The sequence below is a fragment of the Rhinatrema bivittatum genome, chromosome 14 (assembly GCF_901001135.1).
Source record: "Rhinatrema bivittatum chromosome 14, aRhiBiv1.1, whole genome shotgun sequence".
NCBI lineage: Eukaryota > Metazoa > Chordata > Amphibia > Gymnophiona > Rhinatrematidae > Rhinatrema > Rhinatrema bivittatum.
The window spans coordinates 24,033,800-24,054,163 of NC_042628.1; the positions used below are offsets into that span (position 1 = coordinate 24,033,800).

A 20,364-nucleotide genomic window follows, 5' to 3' on the forward strand; every position below is an offset into this window, starting at 1 on the left:
TTACACTTTAATAGTAAAAGTTAGCTTGCATAAGTTAAGCTTCTACACTTCCAGTTAACATCTTAATCCCACTGGAGCTTGCCAGAGGTCACTTTAAGAAGCTTTGCTCTCTAGATGCAATACCATTGTTATGTATGAGCTGAAAAAGCAAAGGGAGCTAATAGTGCTGTACACTCCACAGGGATAGCGTTTCAGGTGGCTGCCTTAAAATACTTCTTTAACCTTTTATTGTAGCTAGTCAGAGACTGACAGAAACCTAGTTTGTCTGATTTTGTTGAGCATCAGTCATATCTGTTTAAGTACCATCCAATAAGTTTTGTATAATTTATGGAGACATGGGCTTATAGTTAATATACAACTGAATTTCATGAACTTCTGTTTTGACTAGGCTTTTTTTTTTTTTTTTTTTAATTACCCCCATTATCAACCTTAAAAGGTAATCCTTCCAAAGATATGTTACAATGTGTGGTCTTTTCTAGCCAGCAGCGTTCATGATATAGCTTAGTTTTCGCTTGCTATAAAATCATAGAGGTCGGGGGGGGGGGGAGTGATGTCACCGTCGGCAATGGCCGCATAATCCCTGTACTCCCGACCCATCAAGCCTACCGAGAGCGGAGACAAAATTTTATGGCATTGCTGCAGTTCACAGTCATGGCAGGATGTTAAAAAAAAAATCAATTTCCAAAAGTTCTCCTTTACAAGCGCTGCTGCACTGCTGGAGTTAGGCGAGGACAGCGGCGAGCAGGCCGAACTTGCGCCCTCTGAGGTAAGCAGAGACATCTGAGCCAGTGCGGGGAAAAGTGTGCCGAGCCGGGCTGATTTTCTCAATTGGTTCAGGGCCCTTTACAGTGATATGGCCGACTGAAAGCAGGAAATCTACAGATTGCTGGCAGAATTGAAAGGGGAGGTAGTGGATCTGGGGAGGTGGGCAGGCCTCTGATCTGGCAAGTTTTAAGCTCTCCCACCATAAACTCTTGCAGACTAATGAACTGCTCAACTGCCTTGAAGACCTGGAAAATAGGTCGCAGAGGGTGAACTTAAGATTTAGAGGCATCCCAGAAGTTCCTGAATTTGCTGATTGCAGGCAAGTGGTAGCCAGCATTAGTGTGCAAGTCTTGGGCCTGGACTCAGGGCCTCCTGAGGCACCGGTGGTGAAGCTGGAAAGGGCACATAGGGCTCTGGGAGCTGCGCGCAATATCTGCCCCGTGAGACATGTTTGCCAGCTTCCACAGTTTCTCACAAAAAGAGGATGCTATTACGGCAGCTCGAAGATTGGGACCTGTGATGTGGAAGGGCCATAAGGTGCAAATCTACCAGGACCTGGCAATCTCGATAATTCGCAAGCAAAGGGAGTTTAGAGATGTCACTACGCTTCGGAGTCACCACATCAAGTACCACTGGCTTTTCCCATTTGGACTGAGCTTCACTATCGCTGGAGTGACTTCCCGTATCACCACCGTCGATAAAGCAGCAGGTATACTGCAGGCAGCTGGTATGAACATTGCTGTGCCGGACAATCGGCTAGTGGAAGCAATTGGCCACGCCATGACATCCCCAGATAGCAGCGAGTGGATAAAGGTGGCAGGAGGCTACGTCACCACTCTGATGTGGACTTTTTACTGCTTGGATTGTACTGACTCTGAGCTGGTTTATGGTGGGGATAAGGGTTACTCAGTAGTATTGTCTTTCTCAATTAAGTGCAAGGGGGATTCTCTCAGTTTTGAATAGGTCATAGGGGGTTGGGGAGGTGTGGTAGGATGGTACGATGACTACATTCCCTAAGGGGATGGTCCACATAGGTAGGAAGTGGACCCGTTATAGACACGAGGTTATGGATCTAGTTGGTGGATTGGATCTTTTTATAATTGGATAGGGTGGTGTGCACATGAAAGGGGGTATGCAAAATTTTCAGGTCGGGTTACCAGGAGGAGGAGCTTGAAATTTCTGTTTTATTTTTAGGATGGAAGGGTTGCAAATACTTTCCCTGAATTCTAAGGGGTTAAAAGGAAGGTATTTCAAGAAGCACGGAACCTGTGGGCCGTTATTTTTGTCAGGAAACTCATTTACTTAAACGCTTGGAATGGGTGCTCTGGGACTGATCCTCCCCCCCCCTGCAATATTTGGCATCCATTTCAGCTAAAAAGAAATATTGTGAAATGGGCGTACTCTTTGCTTGATCTTTAGTGGTGGATGTCAAGGATGTTAGACGTGATGCAGAAGGCAGATTGCTAATCCTGACCGACAGCAAGAAATGAGTTGTTCACTCTGCTTACACTTTATGGTCCTAATGTAGACCAGTGTCCTTTCTTTACACGCATATCATCCCTGTTGGAAACGAGGACTTTGAGAAGAATTGGCAGCCTTATATAGAATGGAAGTGTAGATCAGACCTATGAATGTCCATTCTGGGGAAAGCACTTGATTTGGGGCAGTTATTACGTGCCACTGTCTACAGTTACCTAATTTCTCCTGCCTCCTTTGGTTGGATTCCGAGTTTCAGCATTGGAATTTCAGCTCCAGGAAATAGTTGTTGTGTGTCTGGTATATAAACTTTAATTACTTACTTAGGAGTTTGCTCCTTCCTTGTGTTTGCTGTTAATAGGCCACTTCTCATGGTACCTGCCTAGATTTTTCTTTATCGACACCATACTTCCACCTTGTATATAGGGTATATGCAGGTGAGGGGAAGGGTTTGGGTTAGGGTAAAAAGGAAAAGTCAACACCAGTAAAGTTATGCTTTATCCCATAGTAGTACTCAATCATCTTGTACCATATTATTGCATTGCGACTACATTTGATCCGTTATTGTGGGTTTTTTTCTGTTTTGTTGACCAATAAACCATTAATTACCAAAAAAAAAAAAAAATCATAGAGGTCAATATCCCAAGGCTTTGCCTGGGTAACACCTTTTTGGAGTTACCCAGACAAAGCACAAGATTTCCAAATTTCCCCCTGCTGCCCTGATTAAATTATTTCTGGGTAATTTGGTACCTGCACAAAATTTAGCAGTGTAAATAAAAGGTGGTGCTAGGGGCATTCTAGGAGTGGAGCTAAACTTGAGCCCATGAGCCCCTGATATTCAGCACTACCCGGTTAAAATTATTTGAGTCTTAATATTAGTTCACCTAAATTTACTTGGGTAACTTTAGCCAGATAAATTCAGTGGAACACTTGTACAGGTATATTCCGCTAAATATCCAGCTTGCTTCGTCTCCATCTGGTCCTGAATTCATCTGTCTGGTTTAAGGAAAAGGAAATTATCAGGTAAGTAGTAATTTCTCATTTGCATTACATTGTAGGTGCACTTTGAAATGCCGAAAAGCAGAATATAAAAATCTAAATAATTGTAGTAATGTGCAGTGTCACTGTAAAATATAACAGTAAAACTGAAGCTATGTTGATACCTTTACAATATTGCTTATCTTCTAGAATTTTAATCTGCTGACATGACCCAGCAGGAAAAAGGGATCATGAGACAGGAGATCTTTTTTTTTTTTTTTTTAGGGTTTCAGTCCTCAGAGGGCACAAATGTGTGGATTTCAGTATATTTACAATGAATATTTATGAGATTATTTGCATGTAGTAGCTGTAGCTTATGGTTGCATTGACATATTTAGGTTATCTTGAAAACCAGACTTGTTTGCAGCCCTTGAGGATTGAGTTTTAAACCTCTCAACTCTTTTACAATTGATTAAAAAATTCAGGTTAAAGTAATTAGTAGTGAGTAGCTTCTTAATATATTGAGTTAATATTTTTTCTTTCTTTATAGGACTTAAAAGATCCAACCTGGAAGCAGTGGAGAAGATTTCTCCTCAAATACTCCTTTCTACCCTATCAATTAATTGCTGAGTTTGCCTGGGACTGGCTAGAAATGCATTATTGGACCTCACGATTTATCATTGTTAACGCCATGTTACTGTCAGTGCTAGAGTTATTCTCCTTTTGGAGACTCTGGTCAAGAAGGGGGCTGAAGTAAGTCTTAGTCTCATTGTCTTAACGTTCATTAAAAAATAAAGAAGGTATCAGCAGCCATTTGCCCCGGTATAAAACCAGATTGATCTGGGTGATTAACAAGGGCAATAAAAGCCATTCAATCCAGTTGGCTAAAATTTTAGCTAAGATAGGGTCTATATTATGCAAGAAAATGGGGCGATAAGAGCCGCAAATGGTTGGATCTCGACCCAGCTTAGCCAGAATCATGATACCCGCCAGACTGGAAAAAAAACAGCAAGGCACCACCAGACCACAAAAAAAAATTAAATAACTTGGTCAGTATAGGAATCAAATACATAGCAAAGACCTGGTAGAATCGTGAAGTAAATCCATCTAGGCCTGGGGACTTCCCTGCTGACTTTAAAGATTTTATAGTACGGTGACTTCCAACTCTGAGATCTATCTAAATGGGACCACTGAAAATCAGAATAAGTGGGAAGGTAAACATTAGCGAGGTAATTGTCAGTAGCCTCAGATGAGATTTCAGCCTCAGTCGAGTAGAATTGTAAAAAATGCTCACGAATGGATTTATTATCAGTCAAAATGTTCTGCGAAGAATCTTTGATTTTTGACCACAGTTGTTTGTACCATGCGGTTTGTTTGTTTTTTTCATTTATTGGCCAGCAATTTCCGGGCCTTATTGCCTCCCTCAAAAAATAATTGTATCAATTTCATTCGATATGCTATGGAGGCTGCCTCAAGACAGGCCAACCTATTTTGGAGCTCTGTCAATTGACTATATACTGAAGGGGACAATGTGTGTTTGTGATTATGCTAAAAGACCTATCAGATCTAAGAGGGACCTACACTCGCTGTCTTTTTTTAGCTTTTTGACATAAGTAGCCCTGGAAATGAATTTACCCCTCACCACAACATTTAAACAGTCCCAGATCACCGCAGGGGAGACTGTACCATCATTGTTGTAGGTTATGTATTCTTGAATATCAGCACCCAGTTGTTCTATAAAGTCTACATCATCTAAAAACGAGTCATTTTTAACCACCAATACTGTTGACCCACCTTCTAACTAAAGAAAGAAATGATAAACTAAACAGGAGTGTGATCGGACCATAACGTAGATGAACTATCAGAGTGCTGTACTCGATTAGTAATCCCCTTATCTACTAATAATAAATTGATACAAGAATAGGGTTTATGAGGACATGAAAAAAAAGGAAATTCCTCGACTTAGCATGCCCAAGACCTCCAAATATCTATCACATTCCCCTGAGTTATCAACCGTTTTAGGACAGAAGAAAGGAAATTATCAGGTAAGTAGTTATTTCTCCTTTCTATGGTTTCTTATCACCTAGCATAGCCTGCTGAAGTGAGAGGGTAGGACACAGTTTTGGAGAAACTCATTCAGCAACTATGAATCCAGGCACAGTGATATTCTTTTATTAAGAGTATATGTGATTAAACAGTATATTTTCACTTTTTAAGTGACCTTTCTGGGAATTTGTTGGTAAAAATCAGTAAATAAGGTTACAGATTGTTTCCTAAGTCGGTGAGAGGGAGCTGGTCACAATACACACGTGGTCTCCAGATTAAACACTCATCCTCAGGCTAGCAAAGGAACCTACAGTCTCTTCTTGTTTTGGAAATATCTCTACATTGCAAACTTTTAAAGGGCATTTAATTAGGTTCCTTTCTTGACTTCATCTGTTGTAAAGAATGGTCCAAAAAAATAGTGTGTGTGCCACAGACCTGATAGTTCAGAAGAGCAGAACATGTAGAAATATGACTATATGTATGCAAGGATAACCCACTTGCTTTGCCTTTCATTAGGACTCTCACTCGCAGATTATGGAGCCACATCTGGAAAGTGTCAACCCAAGGATTTGTCGTTGCCATTTTTTGGCCCATCATTCCTCAGTTTGTCTGCAACTGCCTGTTTTACTGGGCATTGTACTTCAATCCAATCATAAACATCGATCTTGTGGTGAAAGAAGTTAGACGCCTAGAAACAGACGTGTGAGAGCCCATGCATCAGCCCCCTGGTGACAAGAGAGAAAAGCGATCACGTGAACCTTTCTAAAGTCCTGACTCGAGCATAGCAAAATGAGCGTGCTTTGAGAGGAAGAGCCAAAGGGCATTCGCTCCTGAAAAAGTGCTGCAGGCTCATCACAAAGACTCCTTTCTGAAGAAAAATGCAAACATCCTTACTGCAGCTAGTAAGTTTCCTCAAACAAGATACATGGGCTGTGGCGGGGGAGTGGAGCCAAAGGATTAAAGTCACAGAACGATAGAACACGTTGGCTTAGTTTAAATTTAAAAAAAAAAAAAAATCTATGGACGTAAATGCAATTCTACGGACGTAAATGCAATTCTGCAAGAGGTTTTGGCATTACGGAAGCTTTCATCCTTTTAAAGGGATATTGTGTGAGTGGAGTTTCCATGCACAGGACAAAGGAAGAGAAGTAGTTTCTTTGGGACGTGTCTTGAGACAGTAACACAACACACAGCAGTAGTAATCAGCTGTTACTTTTGTCTTGACCCTTTAAATGGGAGGGAAGGGCAGTCGCACACATTTTTGTTGAAAATGTTGCTGTAAATGAACGCTACCATCGCTTTGTGTAGGAGACTGTGGTTCTGGGAGCATCATCTGTTTTAAGACTCTGACCCTGTTTATACAGTTTTTAACACAGTTCTCATGATTGATTTCAGCTTGATGGTAGGGGCATTAGTTACTGATGTCACTGTAGGAATGGAGCATCATAAGTGAGTCACTGCAGAGACATTTTAAACCAGCTTTCTACTATTGCACCAGCTCATTGAAAAATGTAACAAGTCCATTTTTTTTTTTTGTTGTTTTTAAGGGGTGGAGGTTCTTATTAACAGCCCTCATATAGTACATGGTAATAGTAATAATCCTTAAATCTTGTCTTCCTTTTCAACTTATGGTACTTGGCCCTATTTTGAACCACATGGGTCTGTTAAATCGTAGAATAAAATGGACTTTATTCCAAATTTTGATCCTAAAAAAGTATATTAGTTTATAGCTTTTTGCGAAGTGATCTGTTCCTAAAGAGGCTCACTGAGTGACAGATGTTGTTTTCACCATATTACATAAAACTTCTAGCTAAATTTCACATGTAAAAACAGCTTTAAACTTCTGGATTTGTTTAGACTGTGTCCCTTGAAGCAAATAACATCGTTAGAAATTATTCTGCACTGTCTGTTAGTACAAGCTTCTGCTGAAGAACTCTTGTGAAACACCAAGGCCGTATCTTGCTGCTTTGCTTCTACATATTTTTATTTTATTTTTTTTATCCTAAAGTGTTTATGGTGGAAAGTGCCTAAAGCCTCATGGTTAGAAAAGATCTTAAATACAAAACGGCTTATGGACTTGGAAGCTTCAGAATTGGCAAAACCTCTTATGTTTGCAAGTGTAAACAGTTGAAGGTTTGTTTTCTGGGAGGGCTTTTTTTTTATGTGGAGAAGGGAGTTCCCTAAATATCTTGACCAATGGCATATTATTATGGACATGAGATGAACAACTTTTTTTTTTTTCATGTTAGACATCTTTTAAACCATGAATGGTGTTTTCCCTCCTGGGTTGTTTTGTGTGTTTTGGTTATGCATATGTTTTTTCTTTGTATTCATAAGGGACAGTAAGCATGACTTTAAGGAAGATTACTGAAGACTAATAATTTATCTCACTTTGACCTAATGCATTGAAATTGCTGGCATTTGTTTGTTTTTTTTTTTTGTAATCATGATAGATATGTATCAAGGACTGATTTAAATACCCAATGCTTGGAATCCTGAGGACCTGATGTGAAGTAACATGGCCTGTTAAGAATTTGCACATGCACATTGTGACATTGGATTGATTGAGGATTGACTTTTTAAATGCTGTTTTGTCTTTCTGCATTGCCAGTGTTTGCTGATCATTGCATTACACTAGTACTGTGAGCGTCAGCGATGTTGACTGTGAAGCCTTTTTTTTTTTAAGAATTTAAACAAGATTAAAGGTTTGATTGTTTTTGTTTTTTCTAAATCCTGTTTATCATTTTTACTTTACTTTCTCGCATTGTCATCCAGAAACCTTCAGGTAACAATGCCTCTCACCAGTGCCAGACTTAATATTTTCTGTGAGATGGTCAAGCCTAACACAGTAATGTAAAACTACCATGGTTTCTGCACAAGGTTTGCAGCCGAAGGACACACCCACACTGCCCTGCTAGAGTACTTCAGGCCTGCTCTGAGAGCACCATTTTCAAGGATGAAAGGTTAATCCAGTCTCTTGAATGGCTGTTCTGTATTTGGGTCCTCTGCTGAGGCTACCAGCAATGGTGCTGGCTAGTACCAATTGTAATGTTTTGGTGAGGTGGATACTTGTGTACTAGGTTGAGACCAACTCCTTTCACAGAAGCCACAGACCAACTGTTAGGTGGTGATAACTTTTGGCCACTAGTAATTTCAGCTGAATTTCAACAGCAACCTATAGTTGAAATCTTTTATTCCAGTCCACTAAGCAATTCAGCATCCTTCTTTCACACTAGAACAGCTTTTCTAAAGCAGCCATTTTTTTTTTAAAGAAAAAATTATAATGAAATTAATTGGTTGCTGAGGAAGTGATCAGTTGTCCTACATTATCCTTCCTTATATTTTCTGTCTCATGTTCATCATTCCCTGCCCCACTGGTTGGAGGCTTTAGAAGTAACACCTAACTGCATGACGAGAAAGGAGGAGACCAAAGGCCTGATGGATGTTTTTCTTTCCTCTTGCTTGCATTAATTGGAATATCTTGTTTGTTTTTCTGCTTTAATTAGATCCAAGTTGAGAAAAGCAATGTATCAAAATATCATTTGACTTGAGTATGTAGGTACTGCTACTTTAACAGAGTGTGATCATATTTTTCTGAAAATTTAAATATTTAACTGCCTAGTCATCTAGAAGAAAAAAATATTTAATTTTGAAAATAAAACTATGCCAACATAAACTTGATTTCCTAGAAGAGCATCCATGGTTGTTGACATCCCAGGTTGAGAGAATTTATGAACAAGCAACTCCAAAATATAATCTATGAAATATTTTGTCAACATGGTACCTAGCAGGTACTTTCTGAAATCTTGAGTACTACCTGATCTGTTTAATTTCAACAATTATATTCATTTACTTGAAGAGCATTTATGTTCTCTGTAAAGGGATTATTGTTTTTATATTCCAGTGTATTTGCTTTAGGTATTTATTAGTGGGGCTAGGACAAGAACTTGCATTCTGTAGACAAGCATGGCAAGAACTGTACTGCAGCTTGTAATTTAGTTTAGTCTTGAGCTACAGCACATTCTTAACATTCATACTAGCCTCTCAGGACCAGATCCTGGCTTGATGCTTGCATACAGTTTATTGCATGGTTATGGTATTTGTTCTTAAGCAAGCACTAGGATGGTACATCACATTTTAAGGGAACTAGGATGCACATAGTGTTGCAGAACTCTTGCAGGTTCTATAAATGGCTATTGATAGAGATGTCATCTTGGATTCTTGCCTGTTCTGCTGCTTTAAGAAATACTTTAAAATTATGCCAATGCATAGTTACAAATGCTACAGCTAAGAGCAGTGAGGTCTCAGATCAGGTAAGGAACAGGGCGAAAACTTATTACATTTAGATTTAATAATAGATGTGGACAATATGGGGGTATGTTCATGTTTTCAGTCTCGCCTCCTATCTGCTGCAGTGAGAGGACTGGAAAAGAATGAATTGGACAACTAGCTTTGCCAGTTTGCCATTTGCTAAGAAATCTTATATCTACGTAAAGTTGTCAGCTGCATGAAACAACCCCAGTGAATTATATGCCACCTTAAAAAATGTAATTAACCCCTCCTCTGCCCTTTCTACTCTCCCATCTGCCTGGGGAAGAAGAGTGTGGAGACATTCGCCCTGACTTTACCAATAAGACAACATCTGGCATCAGCACCTTTAACAATTCCTACACTGAAGAATCAAATGATGATATGAACATTGATGGCCCAACCTGGGAACGCTTTGATGACATTACAGCTTCTGACACAACTAATGTTATCAATAACCTGAAACCATCAACTAATCCCCTTAACCTGTGTTATACCTCACTTCTTAATCTGATCAAACTGGATATTGCTCCGTTCATCGCTAAATTCATTAACTCATCACTATAATATGGTATCGTCCCTGACATCCTAAAACAAGCTTCAGTTTGACCCTTAAAAAACCTTCAGCTGATCCCACCATAATCTCCAATTACTGCCCAATCCTTCATGGCTAAAGGATTAGAAACAGCAGTTCTCCACCAACTCTGCAACTTCATTGATGCTAATAATATCCTCAACCAATATCAGTTTGCATTCAGGAAACAACACAGCACTGAATTATTGTTGCTCTCCAGTCTTGATACTATGAGACAGGGCTTCGATCAAGGCTTTTTGTTCCTTCTTTGTCTTCTCAACATAGCCACTGCATTTGACATGGTCAGTCACTCCTTCCTACTCTCAAGACTGTGCTCATTTGGTATAACCGGCTCTGGGCTGGCCTAGTTCTCTTCATACCTCAACAATAGGACCTAACAAGTCCAAATGGATTCTTTTACCTCCTCCATGATGCCCCAAGGTTCTCCCCTATCTGCTGCACTATTTAACTTCTACCTAACTCTTGTATGCCACATCCTCAATGACCTTGGAGTGCACTATAAAATTTATGCTACTTTCAATTCTTCTTTCCTTTCAAGGAAAGAGTGGGCCCTTACATAATCTCTCTTCACTCACTGTCTTAACAACCATCCAAAAATAGCTTCACATCAACAAATTAGCTCTTAGCATATCTAAAACGGAAATAATTATTTTATCACACCTTCCTGTTGCTGACACTCCCAACCATTTCTCTTTTGTGTCCCATTCCATCTCCATCTCCTAAAGTTTCAAAATGTGGGAGTCACAATTGTCCCCTCTCTTTCAATGTGCAACCATATAAGAACTATTACCAAATCCTCCTACAAACTACGCCTGCTCCGTCACCTTTAAGACCCTTCTTGAACTCTCTGACTTGAGGTCAGTTCTTCAATCTCAACTTTCCTCTGGGATAGATGACTGTAACTCCTTCCTGATAGCCCTACCTTCCTACGCAACCCGCCCACTACAGATTATACAAAACTGGGCAGCAAGACTCCTTACCAGCACTCCCATGCACTATCACATCTCTCCTGTACTCGGAGCTCGACATTGGCTCCCTATCTCTTACTGAGTACAATACAAGCTTGCTGTGTTCTTACACTCCTCAATTCACATGGCTCTCCTCAACACTAAAAATCCATGCCCCCTTCTGTCCACTCAGCTCATCTAACCTAATGCTACTAGATACCCCTCTACCAAAGCTCTCCCATCTTGAGGAAACCAGAGACCGGGTATTTTTCTCCACAGGACCACTCCTATGGAACAGCCTACCTAAGGAAATAAGATGTTTCTGAGAGAGAACTTTGTTTAAAAAAAAAAAAAAAACCCTGAAAACTTTCCTATTCAAGGAGGCATTCCCAAACCAAAATGATAATGGAATACCCCCAACATGTCCCTCTTTGGATGGCTCTAGATAGCAGACTTGTGCCCCACTCCTGGCGCCTTTCTCAAAATAGGACTCCCTAGTGCCCATTTGTTTTCCCCCCCTTCCTTAAGAATTGACACAGTATGTGAATGCTGACCATGAATATTAATGCTAATTTTGTAAACCAGTGTGATCTTTTGGAACGATGGTATATAAAATACCTAAATAAATTATGCTGTTCCCTTTTTAGTAAGAATGATGCATTGTCCTCTTCTTTCACTTGACTCTGTATGTTCAAATTGTATCCTGCTCTGAACGTAGGAAGGGTTGGGTAATAAATGCTTTTAAATAATAGTAACAAATAATGGCAGATAAAGACCAAAATGGTTCAACCTGTCTGCCCAGCTAAAGAGGAAAATATAATTGGCCCTAAAAGCCTGTGTTGGCTGTGTGTTGGTGTAGTATCAACCTCCAAAGATTAAAAAACAGAAAACGATGGATAGCTTAAATTTATTTCTTGCTGATTTATGAGTACAAACATCTTTTAAAGGGACAGTACTAACATATAAACAGTTTTTGCATAATTTGGCAGGCAGTTAAAACAAGCAAAATCATTAAGGTTCCCTCCTTTCTTACATTGATGGTTCATTTCATTTTTTAAAGCTGCTTAGCCACTCTTCCAATTATGAAGCTAAGTAGGAGTGGTCCCTTATGATTTTTTTTGGGAGGGTGGCACAAAGAGACAAGTGCATAGTGTGCCTTTTTGTTCTGCTGCTGATCATCAACACCATAGGCAGGCTTGAAACTATAAAGGGTTAAATCAAAAGAGGAAGCAAAAGAGTAGAGAAACAGGAAAATTAGCTAGAACTTCTGCTTTAAAACTGATTTGCACGGTCTTCACCTATTGTGAAATCTTTCAAGTCAATTTTTGAAGCGTGAAACATTTGCTCTTCATCTGATTTGGATGACAACTGTACTGGGTTTTTACACTGCTTTTCCAGCTTCTAAAATTAAAGCCTCTAATTTCTTAAGATGGACCGATCTTGTGAACGCATGTTTCAACTTCCAGTAGATTGTAAAGCAGTATTTCACACCAGCCAGAAAGTCAGCAGTGCTGAAATTAGTAGCTAGGTATGTGCAACAATGTACAAAATACCAAAAAGCGTGTTCTCTTCTGCTGCTGAGCTGGGCTATAGCCAGCCAACTTTCACCTTCTCTGATGTCTTTTGGGGCTCTAGGTGTGAGCTTCTACTCAATATGGATTGTTCTTGCAGGGCCCAGCAGATGTCACTGTGTTGACGGCTAGTCAGGAGACCAGAGCCAACCAGCAAAATTAACAAAAATAAGATTTTTATGAAAATGATGCTGACCTTTGGGCAAGTCAGTTTCTCTCCCTGGCCTCAGTTTTGTGTTTGATTTCTGCTGTTCTTTTTCTATTCAGTTGGGAGCATTCATTGAGAAATGTACAGCTGAGCTTTTCCTTCCAGGGATGCCTGATGCATGTGTTTAGTAGCCCTAGAGAAATGTAAAGTGACATCTGCAGCACTAAACTGTAAAGCACATTAGATTCTTGGTTAAAAAGAAACAGCTAATGATATTTGACCTCCAAAGGGTGCAGAGCACTATAGAGAATGGGATGGGAAGGGTAATTTTCAAAACTTTTTATGCAGGTAAATAGGTGTGTACCTAGGTAAAAAGCTTGTTTGAAAATAGCTGCACAACTCCCCACCACCAGTGCACGTGCAAAAAGCAATACATCTCACATTGCACATGCTTCTAATTGCTCAGAAAAGGGGGGTAAGGTTAGGTCAGGACCATAAGAATACATGGGAAGCTTTCATGCTGAAATAGCCCTCTATGCGGTCATGTGTACATTATGTAGCTGCTTCCCCTGACTGCTTAAATCAGGTGGCAGGTACAGTGTACCAGCAGCCAGTATACAAATTGTGCCAAATTTGTATAACATAGTTACATATACTACAAGTTTGCATTTTAACACAATCAACTTTTGGTCCACTGTGCATACTGCTTGGTAATGGTTAAAGTAGGTTCATTATGTTGGAAATAAATAAGTAGAACTAGGGGGGGGGGGGTGTCACATAATGCAACTCCAGGGAGGACGACTCAGAACCAATGTCAGGAAATATTTTTTCACGGTGCAGATGGTGGATGCCTTTTTGGAGGAGGTGGTGAAGACAAAAATGGTGAAAGGTGAAGGGGTGTGGGATGTACACTGTGGATCCCTAAAGGCCAGAGGATGGAAAAGAAGAAAAAGAAATTAAGTTGCTGCTGGGGCAATTACTACCCTTAACCAATGAGCCTGATACTTCTATTGCAAGTCCATCATTGCTCTCTGCTTTAACGGCAGGGGGAAAAGGGGAATTAGATTCAGACAGCAACCAACAAGGACATTGGATTTTACAGTCTAGGAAAACAAGCATGGGGGTAACTTGCTTGTGTAGCAGTTTCTACTCTTAACCAATAAGCCTGATACTTTGGATGCAACTCCAATGTGGCTCTCTGCTTCAACGGCAAGAGCTAACAGGGAATTGGACCCAGACAGCAACCAACAAGGGTCCTGACCTTGACGGTTTGGGAATCTAAGTAAGGGGGTGACTTGTATGGCGCAGCAGATGCTACCATAAGCTTGCTGGGAAGACTGGATGGACCGTTTGGTCCTTTTCTGCCATCATTTTCTATGTTTCTATGTAGTTTGTTTATGAATAATTTGAAGGCTTAGCCGAAGGCAGGAGATCTGTACACCTTTTAGTGAAACTCCACTTCCCAGGCTAGACCGGTGCTGCTGTATGGGGCATCCTGAATAAGCTCGGAATTATAGAGCAAATAACTTTGTTTAAAGTGATTCTGTAATGGTTGAAGGAATAATAGAGGGTCATGTTGCAATACCATACACTGCTGAAATTGCACTGAAGTCAGCGAGGCTGAAATGTTGTTTTTTATTATCTCTAGACGGTAATACCCATGTGGTTTCCTGGTCTGTGGTCTGCTCTCACAAGGGCTATATAGAAAGTTCACTACTGTGCCTTGGGGGTTTCACATCATACGTCCACTCTGAATGTTTTGTAAGCGGGTGAAGGAGTGTTTCTTCTTTTCTCCTCCCATTGCTGGTTCCGAGAGGAGTGTACTGAAAAGCAAATGTTCAGGGTTTCCTTTTCTCGTTAGCTGAGAGTGAGCTTTCCCCCACCTTCTAAGCACACCATGTTGGTGATCCATCCTCACTGAGCAGGTAACACCAGAAGGTTCCTGGCTGTCCATGCAAGTCACAGGCGGCCCCACGATGTTGTCATTGTTTACTCTCGCTTATCAAATATTATGCTCCTGTATTACCACTGTGCACTGCCGTAAAAGCTGCCACCTGTGCAAAAACTGTTAACGCTGTAGCTCACGGCTCAGCTGCGTTGTACTTGCTTTTTACAAACTTATATTAGGCTGGGGCTGGTTAGTAATAACTGCAGGTGGGATGGTCCTGGCCACACAGGAAATCTGGCCAAAAGATGTTGTAGGGATTATAGGAGGCTTTGCCCAAACACTTGGCAGCTTCACTGTCACACTTGCACATCATTTTTTGGCATCTGTCTTCCAGGTTTTCTACGGAGGGGAAAAATGGAAAATTAGATGTCTACAGCGAGAGAAGGAGATATGTTTGCTGTGTAAAATAACTGAAAGAATATCAAACCAGGTCCTTGGAAATATTTTCCTCTGGACAGGCTATTTGACCTTTTATTTATTTAAATTTAAGACATGAGCCCAAACCCATTGCTGGTATTTCTTTTGTAATTTTCTAGTGAATATGTGCCGTGCTGTCTTCTGCTTATCCAGTGAACTGCTGGAGGCCAATATATAAAAAAGTGAATGGATAACTTATCCTGCTAGAGTTTGTTTATTTAAAAAAATTACATCCAGCCTAATCCATTGTTGAAGGTGACTTATCCTAAACCTGCATAAGGAGAAATTTAGTCAAAGCTGATAATTTCCTTTCCTGGAGTCTGATGCATGTGTTATACTCCCCAGCAAGCAGCTGGCGAGAGAGAAGAGTTTTTATATTGCCATCACCCTTACAGAGTCCTGCTTTAAAGCAGTGGACTTCCAGGGAATAAAAAATAAAACATGACAGGGTAAGATACAAACCATTAAAAATGTTCTAAATGGAAACAAAAAAATCTTCCATCATGGTGTCTCCAGCACCTGCACAAGGATGCAGCAGAATAAATGCCAGGGAAGAAGGGTTCTGGGCTTGTCTGGCTGACTCAAGGAAAGGAAAGTATTAGGTATGACTAAATTTCTCCTTCCTCTTTATCCCTCCAGATACATGGCATGTATCCCTTATCTGGGCAGGACCCTGCCAGATCCCGCTGTCAAAACCTCGAGCCAAAAGTTGCCTCTTCCCTGGATTGTACTAAAATAAACAAACCCACTTGGATGAATATTAATATAAATCAGAAAAATGAATTCACCACAGGTGTAGAAGACTATAGTGGAAAAAATGTAGATGACTATCATATATGTATGGATGCTGTTGCCACTCCCTTAGAAAAGTGTAGGGGGTCCATGTCTATAATTTATAATCAGAGGCCATCATTGAAAGTCCATTTTTTAAATGTGCATATTATAAAATCTTATGAATGAATTCTCGTAGAGTCTCACAGTATCTTTTTCCATTCAAACCTCTGTCGCCCAACACTGCTCTAGTGTTTTGGTAATTGATCGATGAGTCAATTATCAAGCTCTGCCTGATACTTCCTGATCCAAATTGGCGCGGTTGTAGATAGGATGCTGGACCTTTGGTCTGACCCAGAGCGGCATGTCTTATGTTCAGTAATGAGTTTTGAGACATTTTTAAAAACAAATACAGTGAAAGATGTATATAAGCCTGGAGCAGTCCGAGAAAGCCCTAAATATTTTGGGAGCAAGGGACCAACTTAAACAGGCATCTGACACAGGCTCTTCAATAACACAATATTCCCAGGTCTCTCCTTCCTACCCATGGGAATTCAAGGCAATTTGCCGACTGTATTAAAATTCCTAGAAGACAAGTGGGCCCTGAACGCATCACATTGGGGTGCAAACTTTGCTGGCTGCAGAAAGGTCCAACATGTAAATCTCGTGGATGCCTGCTTGGCTGCTTGGGCTAGTGCGGAGTTGAATTATTTGATTGCAGTCCCAGCTCTAAATTTGGCACAATTGCTTAGCTGGATTTCTCTCTCCTACACCAAGTCCCCAGTCCTAAACATATACTAACAAATTTGTTTCCAGCTTCAGTTACTGCTGAGAGGAAACCACGACAGGCAAAAGAGGGTAGACTTGGCGCTGATATTCTGTACAATTTATTTCAATTGGTTTCCTGTTAGAAGGCCTGCCCACATACAGGAAAAATGGAAGGGAAATGTCAAAAGAATCTAAAATAGGCAAGCTTGGTTGATTTATCACATGCAGCTCCTGGGTTTTGGACTGAGCACGTCACCCTAAATGCAGTGAAATTATGATGAAAGGGCAAACCTTTCACTCTGACACATCGGTCCCATATAATCTAATCTCAGGACTGGAAATAAAAGGAAATCACTTTGCAGCAGAGGTAAAGGAGGAGGATCAGCCTTTCTGAGGCACAGAAGTACCAGGGCTGGTTTTGATAAAAATGGACCTTTCCATTCAATTAAATGGGAGCTGTGCAAAAAGGGTAGCAGAATACCAGCTTCACTCTCTTTCTCTGCCTCTCTATCTCACCATGTTCCTTCCTGTCCCAACCAGAGGCAAGATGAGAGGGAGAGGTGGAAAACGAGGGGCTTCAGGACCACACTGGACAGTTTGTGAGTTCCAAGTGAGCTGAATCTAAACCATGGCCTTCTTTTATTTTTTGTAAAAGAGGACAAATTTAGAAAAAGGGTCCCAGCAACTCTTCTGTGTCTCAGCCGGATCTGTTTTCCTGCTGGTGGCAATTTAAACTTTCCCACGAGCAAGATACGCTGCTGTAATCGTACTACTGTTCAAAACGTGTGCAGATAGGACTGATGTGGTAACTTGGTGGCTGTGCCATGCGGAGGACTAGGGTTCGTATCCAGGCTCTGATCTTCTGCTTCCCTGATTGGCCAAGGCTGGAGATAATGTGGAGGCAGCTGCTGGTGGGGACCATACTCAGCAGTGACATCTACAGGCTGATTTATAAAAGTGCACGATCGTGTTACCATGGCTTCCATTATTTCTAATGGGATCTATTCACTAATAGCTTGGGTTGTTGTATGGTAGTGCACTTTGTGAATCAGCCTATTAGTGACCAGACTGGGGGTCCTCATTACTGTGCTTTGGAGGGAAGTATACCCTGTGGCCCCTGGCTGAGGACTGTCACTGGGTGGCTAGGCTAAGTTGGAAAGGAGGTAAAAAAAAAACAAAGGGAACCCCCCCTCCTCCCCACACACACATATACACACATACATACATATACCACTCATATAATTGCAAATGATAGTGCCAAATTCCAGTTCCAGCTCTGACTGAGTTGGAAACTCAAAAGGAAAAGGAAACTCCTGATTAAAAGAAATGCAAATACATACGCTGTCTTTGCAATAAGACAAGGATTAGAAATGTGCTGTGCCTTAAAAGCATTTACATTTCTGTGTTTCTGAAGTGCTGGATTCCTGATTTGTGTTTCTCTCCAACTTTCCTACAGTGAAACCTTTACAAGGGCCATCAACTCTGTGTATCTGTCTCCCTTCCCACCCTCCAATAATGTTTTAACCAGTTATACAATTTAATTCAGATTTCAGAGAGTAGGGTACCCAACAGCCCCCTACTCATACTTTCCGTGTATAAGGTAAGCGCGCTGGTACTCTGAGTGCCTTGCACCTCCCTCTCATGGGTAACATCTTAAGACAAGAAATGCTGGGTAGCTACCCTGTGTTAATGCTATTATAATGGGGCTTACCTTGGGCCTGTGAGTTCAAATGCCCATATGGCAGTGGAAGGGGTGCGGGAAAGAGAGAGGCAGATTTCAATTCCAATCTGACTCCCAACAGCTTTATTTTTGGGAGAAAGTCTACAATGAATATTGCAGAAGTATATTTGATACATTTGGGCTCTGAATCAGATCACTATATTATCAGACCTGTTCCAAGGGGGCTGAAATTGAGAAGCACAGTGAGGCAGCGATGGCTGGAAGAACCAAGGTCAGCACCACCTGCAGAAGGTCAAGGCTAACATCTGGATGCTGTGACTTATTGTAACAGATGTTAAGTGGCTCCAGTTGGCCAGCAGGGAGTGTCCTAATACCTGTGCCATTTTAGAACATCTAAAACATGAGATTTCTGTAGAATTACTTACCACATTCAACATTATTGTCTTCACATTTCCATTCATATCTACCCATCTTGGGGCTGCAGCCTGACAATTCTGCTTTCTCATAGCAGCAGTCATGTTTGTGGCAACACCTTTCAGCAACAGGAAGAATGATAAGAACAATTAGATTATGCGTTGGGGCATATTTTCCAGTGGGTGACTAATCATATTCCTTTCTCCAGCCTGCAGATGTTGTGTAAGAGTCTGGTTACCTGGTGCACTGCTTTGGTGAATAATCGAAGGAAGTAACAGAGAAGTTTATCTGTATGTTGGGTTTTTTTTAATTAATTTTCAACTGGAGTAAAGCAAAACCTTAAGCAAATAAGATCAGGAGATGCTAACATGCAGGAAGGCAAACCCATTAACGCATGAGTTTATTGCCATATTGAAAGACTGAATTGTGGGGGGGAAGAGAGCTGAGATTCAGCAAATGGAAAGAAGCCATTGCACGCTTTGAGACAAGTTAAGAGGTCGCTCTGTGCCACTGCCAGGAGAGCACATTTGTGCTGCAGGTGTTGGTGTGAAGAAAATAAAATGTAGCCACTGGTATGATAGAAGTTAAGGAAGCAAACTGAGCAGATCAGATAGGCCTAATGGTCCTTATCTGCCATCCCTAGTCAATGTTTCAGGTTTTGATAGCACTAGATGCTGCCTGAGTGCTGCTGTTCCTCCAGTCAAGGTCACTTGTGATGATGTTTGTACAGAGAGAGAGAGAGATAGGAGGAGACTGGATAACACGAAGGTGCTAAGTTTGGGTAGCTATATTGATTCTGGAACATATCTAAGGAAGGGACATGTGTGGTGTTGATTGCTCAGGTACTACAAGAACCTTGTTGTTGTCTAATGAAGGACATCACAATTTACAGGGAATCCACCTTCAGGCTAAAAAACAAACATGAAGCACTAGGTCTGAACATTTTGCTTTACCCCCTAGTTTACATAAATATAATTTACAAGGGGCAGTTTTTATACTGCACACATTATTTAAATCAAATGTTGAATTATGCATGCATTTATGATTTGTATTTGTGAAACTGTATATTTTCAAAGTTGTAAACTGGCCCAGAGGGTCCTTTGGGATAAAGGGGGTGGCATATAAATCCAATATTAGATTAGATTGTTGCAAAGTCCACAGTTCTTTTTTTTTAACCAGGGAATTTTGCATGTACTTTCACTTTGAAAATTGCCTAAGGAAAAAGTGCCTCCTTTTTCTGTGGGTCTTTTCTTCCCTGACTAAAACAATGCACCTACTTTTGAAAATACTAAAGTGCATCTGGTGCGTTCTCCCTAACCCTGTCCCGGAACTACCTCCAGCATGCATTGTGCTCCAATGTGCATCCTTCTACCTGCATTCAGTTTTCAGAAAGCCCATGCGTTTTACCTATGAAAATGGCTTTGAATATCCCCCCCCCCCCCCCCCGTCCCCTAGCTGATAGTCAGCACTCCACCATGAAGCTGCAGTTTTCAAAGACTCGTGCAGGATGCCCAGCACAGCCCAACTCTGC

At 40.9% G+C, this 20,364-nt stretch overlaps 2 protein-coding genes across 4 annotated transcripts in view; one reads left to right on the forward strand and one right to left on the reverse strand.

Annotated features, from left to right (window-relative positions):
- The window catches only part of BFAR (bifunctional apoptosis regulator), a 33,109-nt gene extending 21,615 nt beyond the window's left edge, over nucleotides 1-11,494 (forward strand). For all 3 annotated transcript variants that reach the window (XM_029576568.1, XM_029576567.1, XM_029576566.1), the window contains exons 7-8: nucleotides 3,770-3,972; nucleotides 5,782-11,494. In XM_029576568.1, the coding sequence (XP_029432428.1) occupies nucleotides 3,770-3,972; nucleotides 5,782-5,971 (393 nt within the window). In that variant the 3' untranslated portion in view covers nucleotides 5,972-11,494. The remainder of the gene's footprint in view (nucleotides 1-3,769; nucleotides 3,973-5,781) is intronic.
- Nucleotides 11,495-14,098: 2,604 nt separating this feature from the next.
- LOC115075951 (phospholipase A2-like) overlaps nucleotides 14,099-20,364 on the reverse strand; it is a 12,180-nt gene continuing 5,914 nt past the window's right edge. The window contains exons 3-4 of the mRNA XM_029576935.1: nucleotides 18,845-18,951; nucleotides 14,099-15,121 (exon numbers count right to left, since the gene is read on the reverse strand). Of these exons, the coding sequence (XP_029432795.1) occupies nucleotides 14,973-15,121; nucleotides 18,845-18,951 (256 nt within the window). The 3' untranslated portion in view covers nucleotides 14,099-14,972. The remainder of the gene's footprint in view (nucleotides 15,122-18,844; nucleotides 18,952-20,364) is intronic.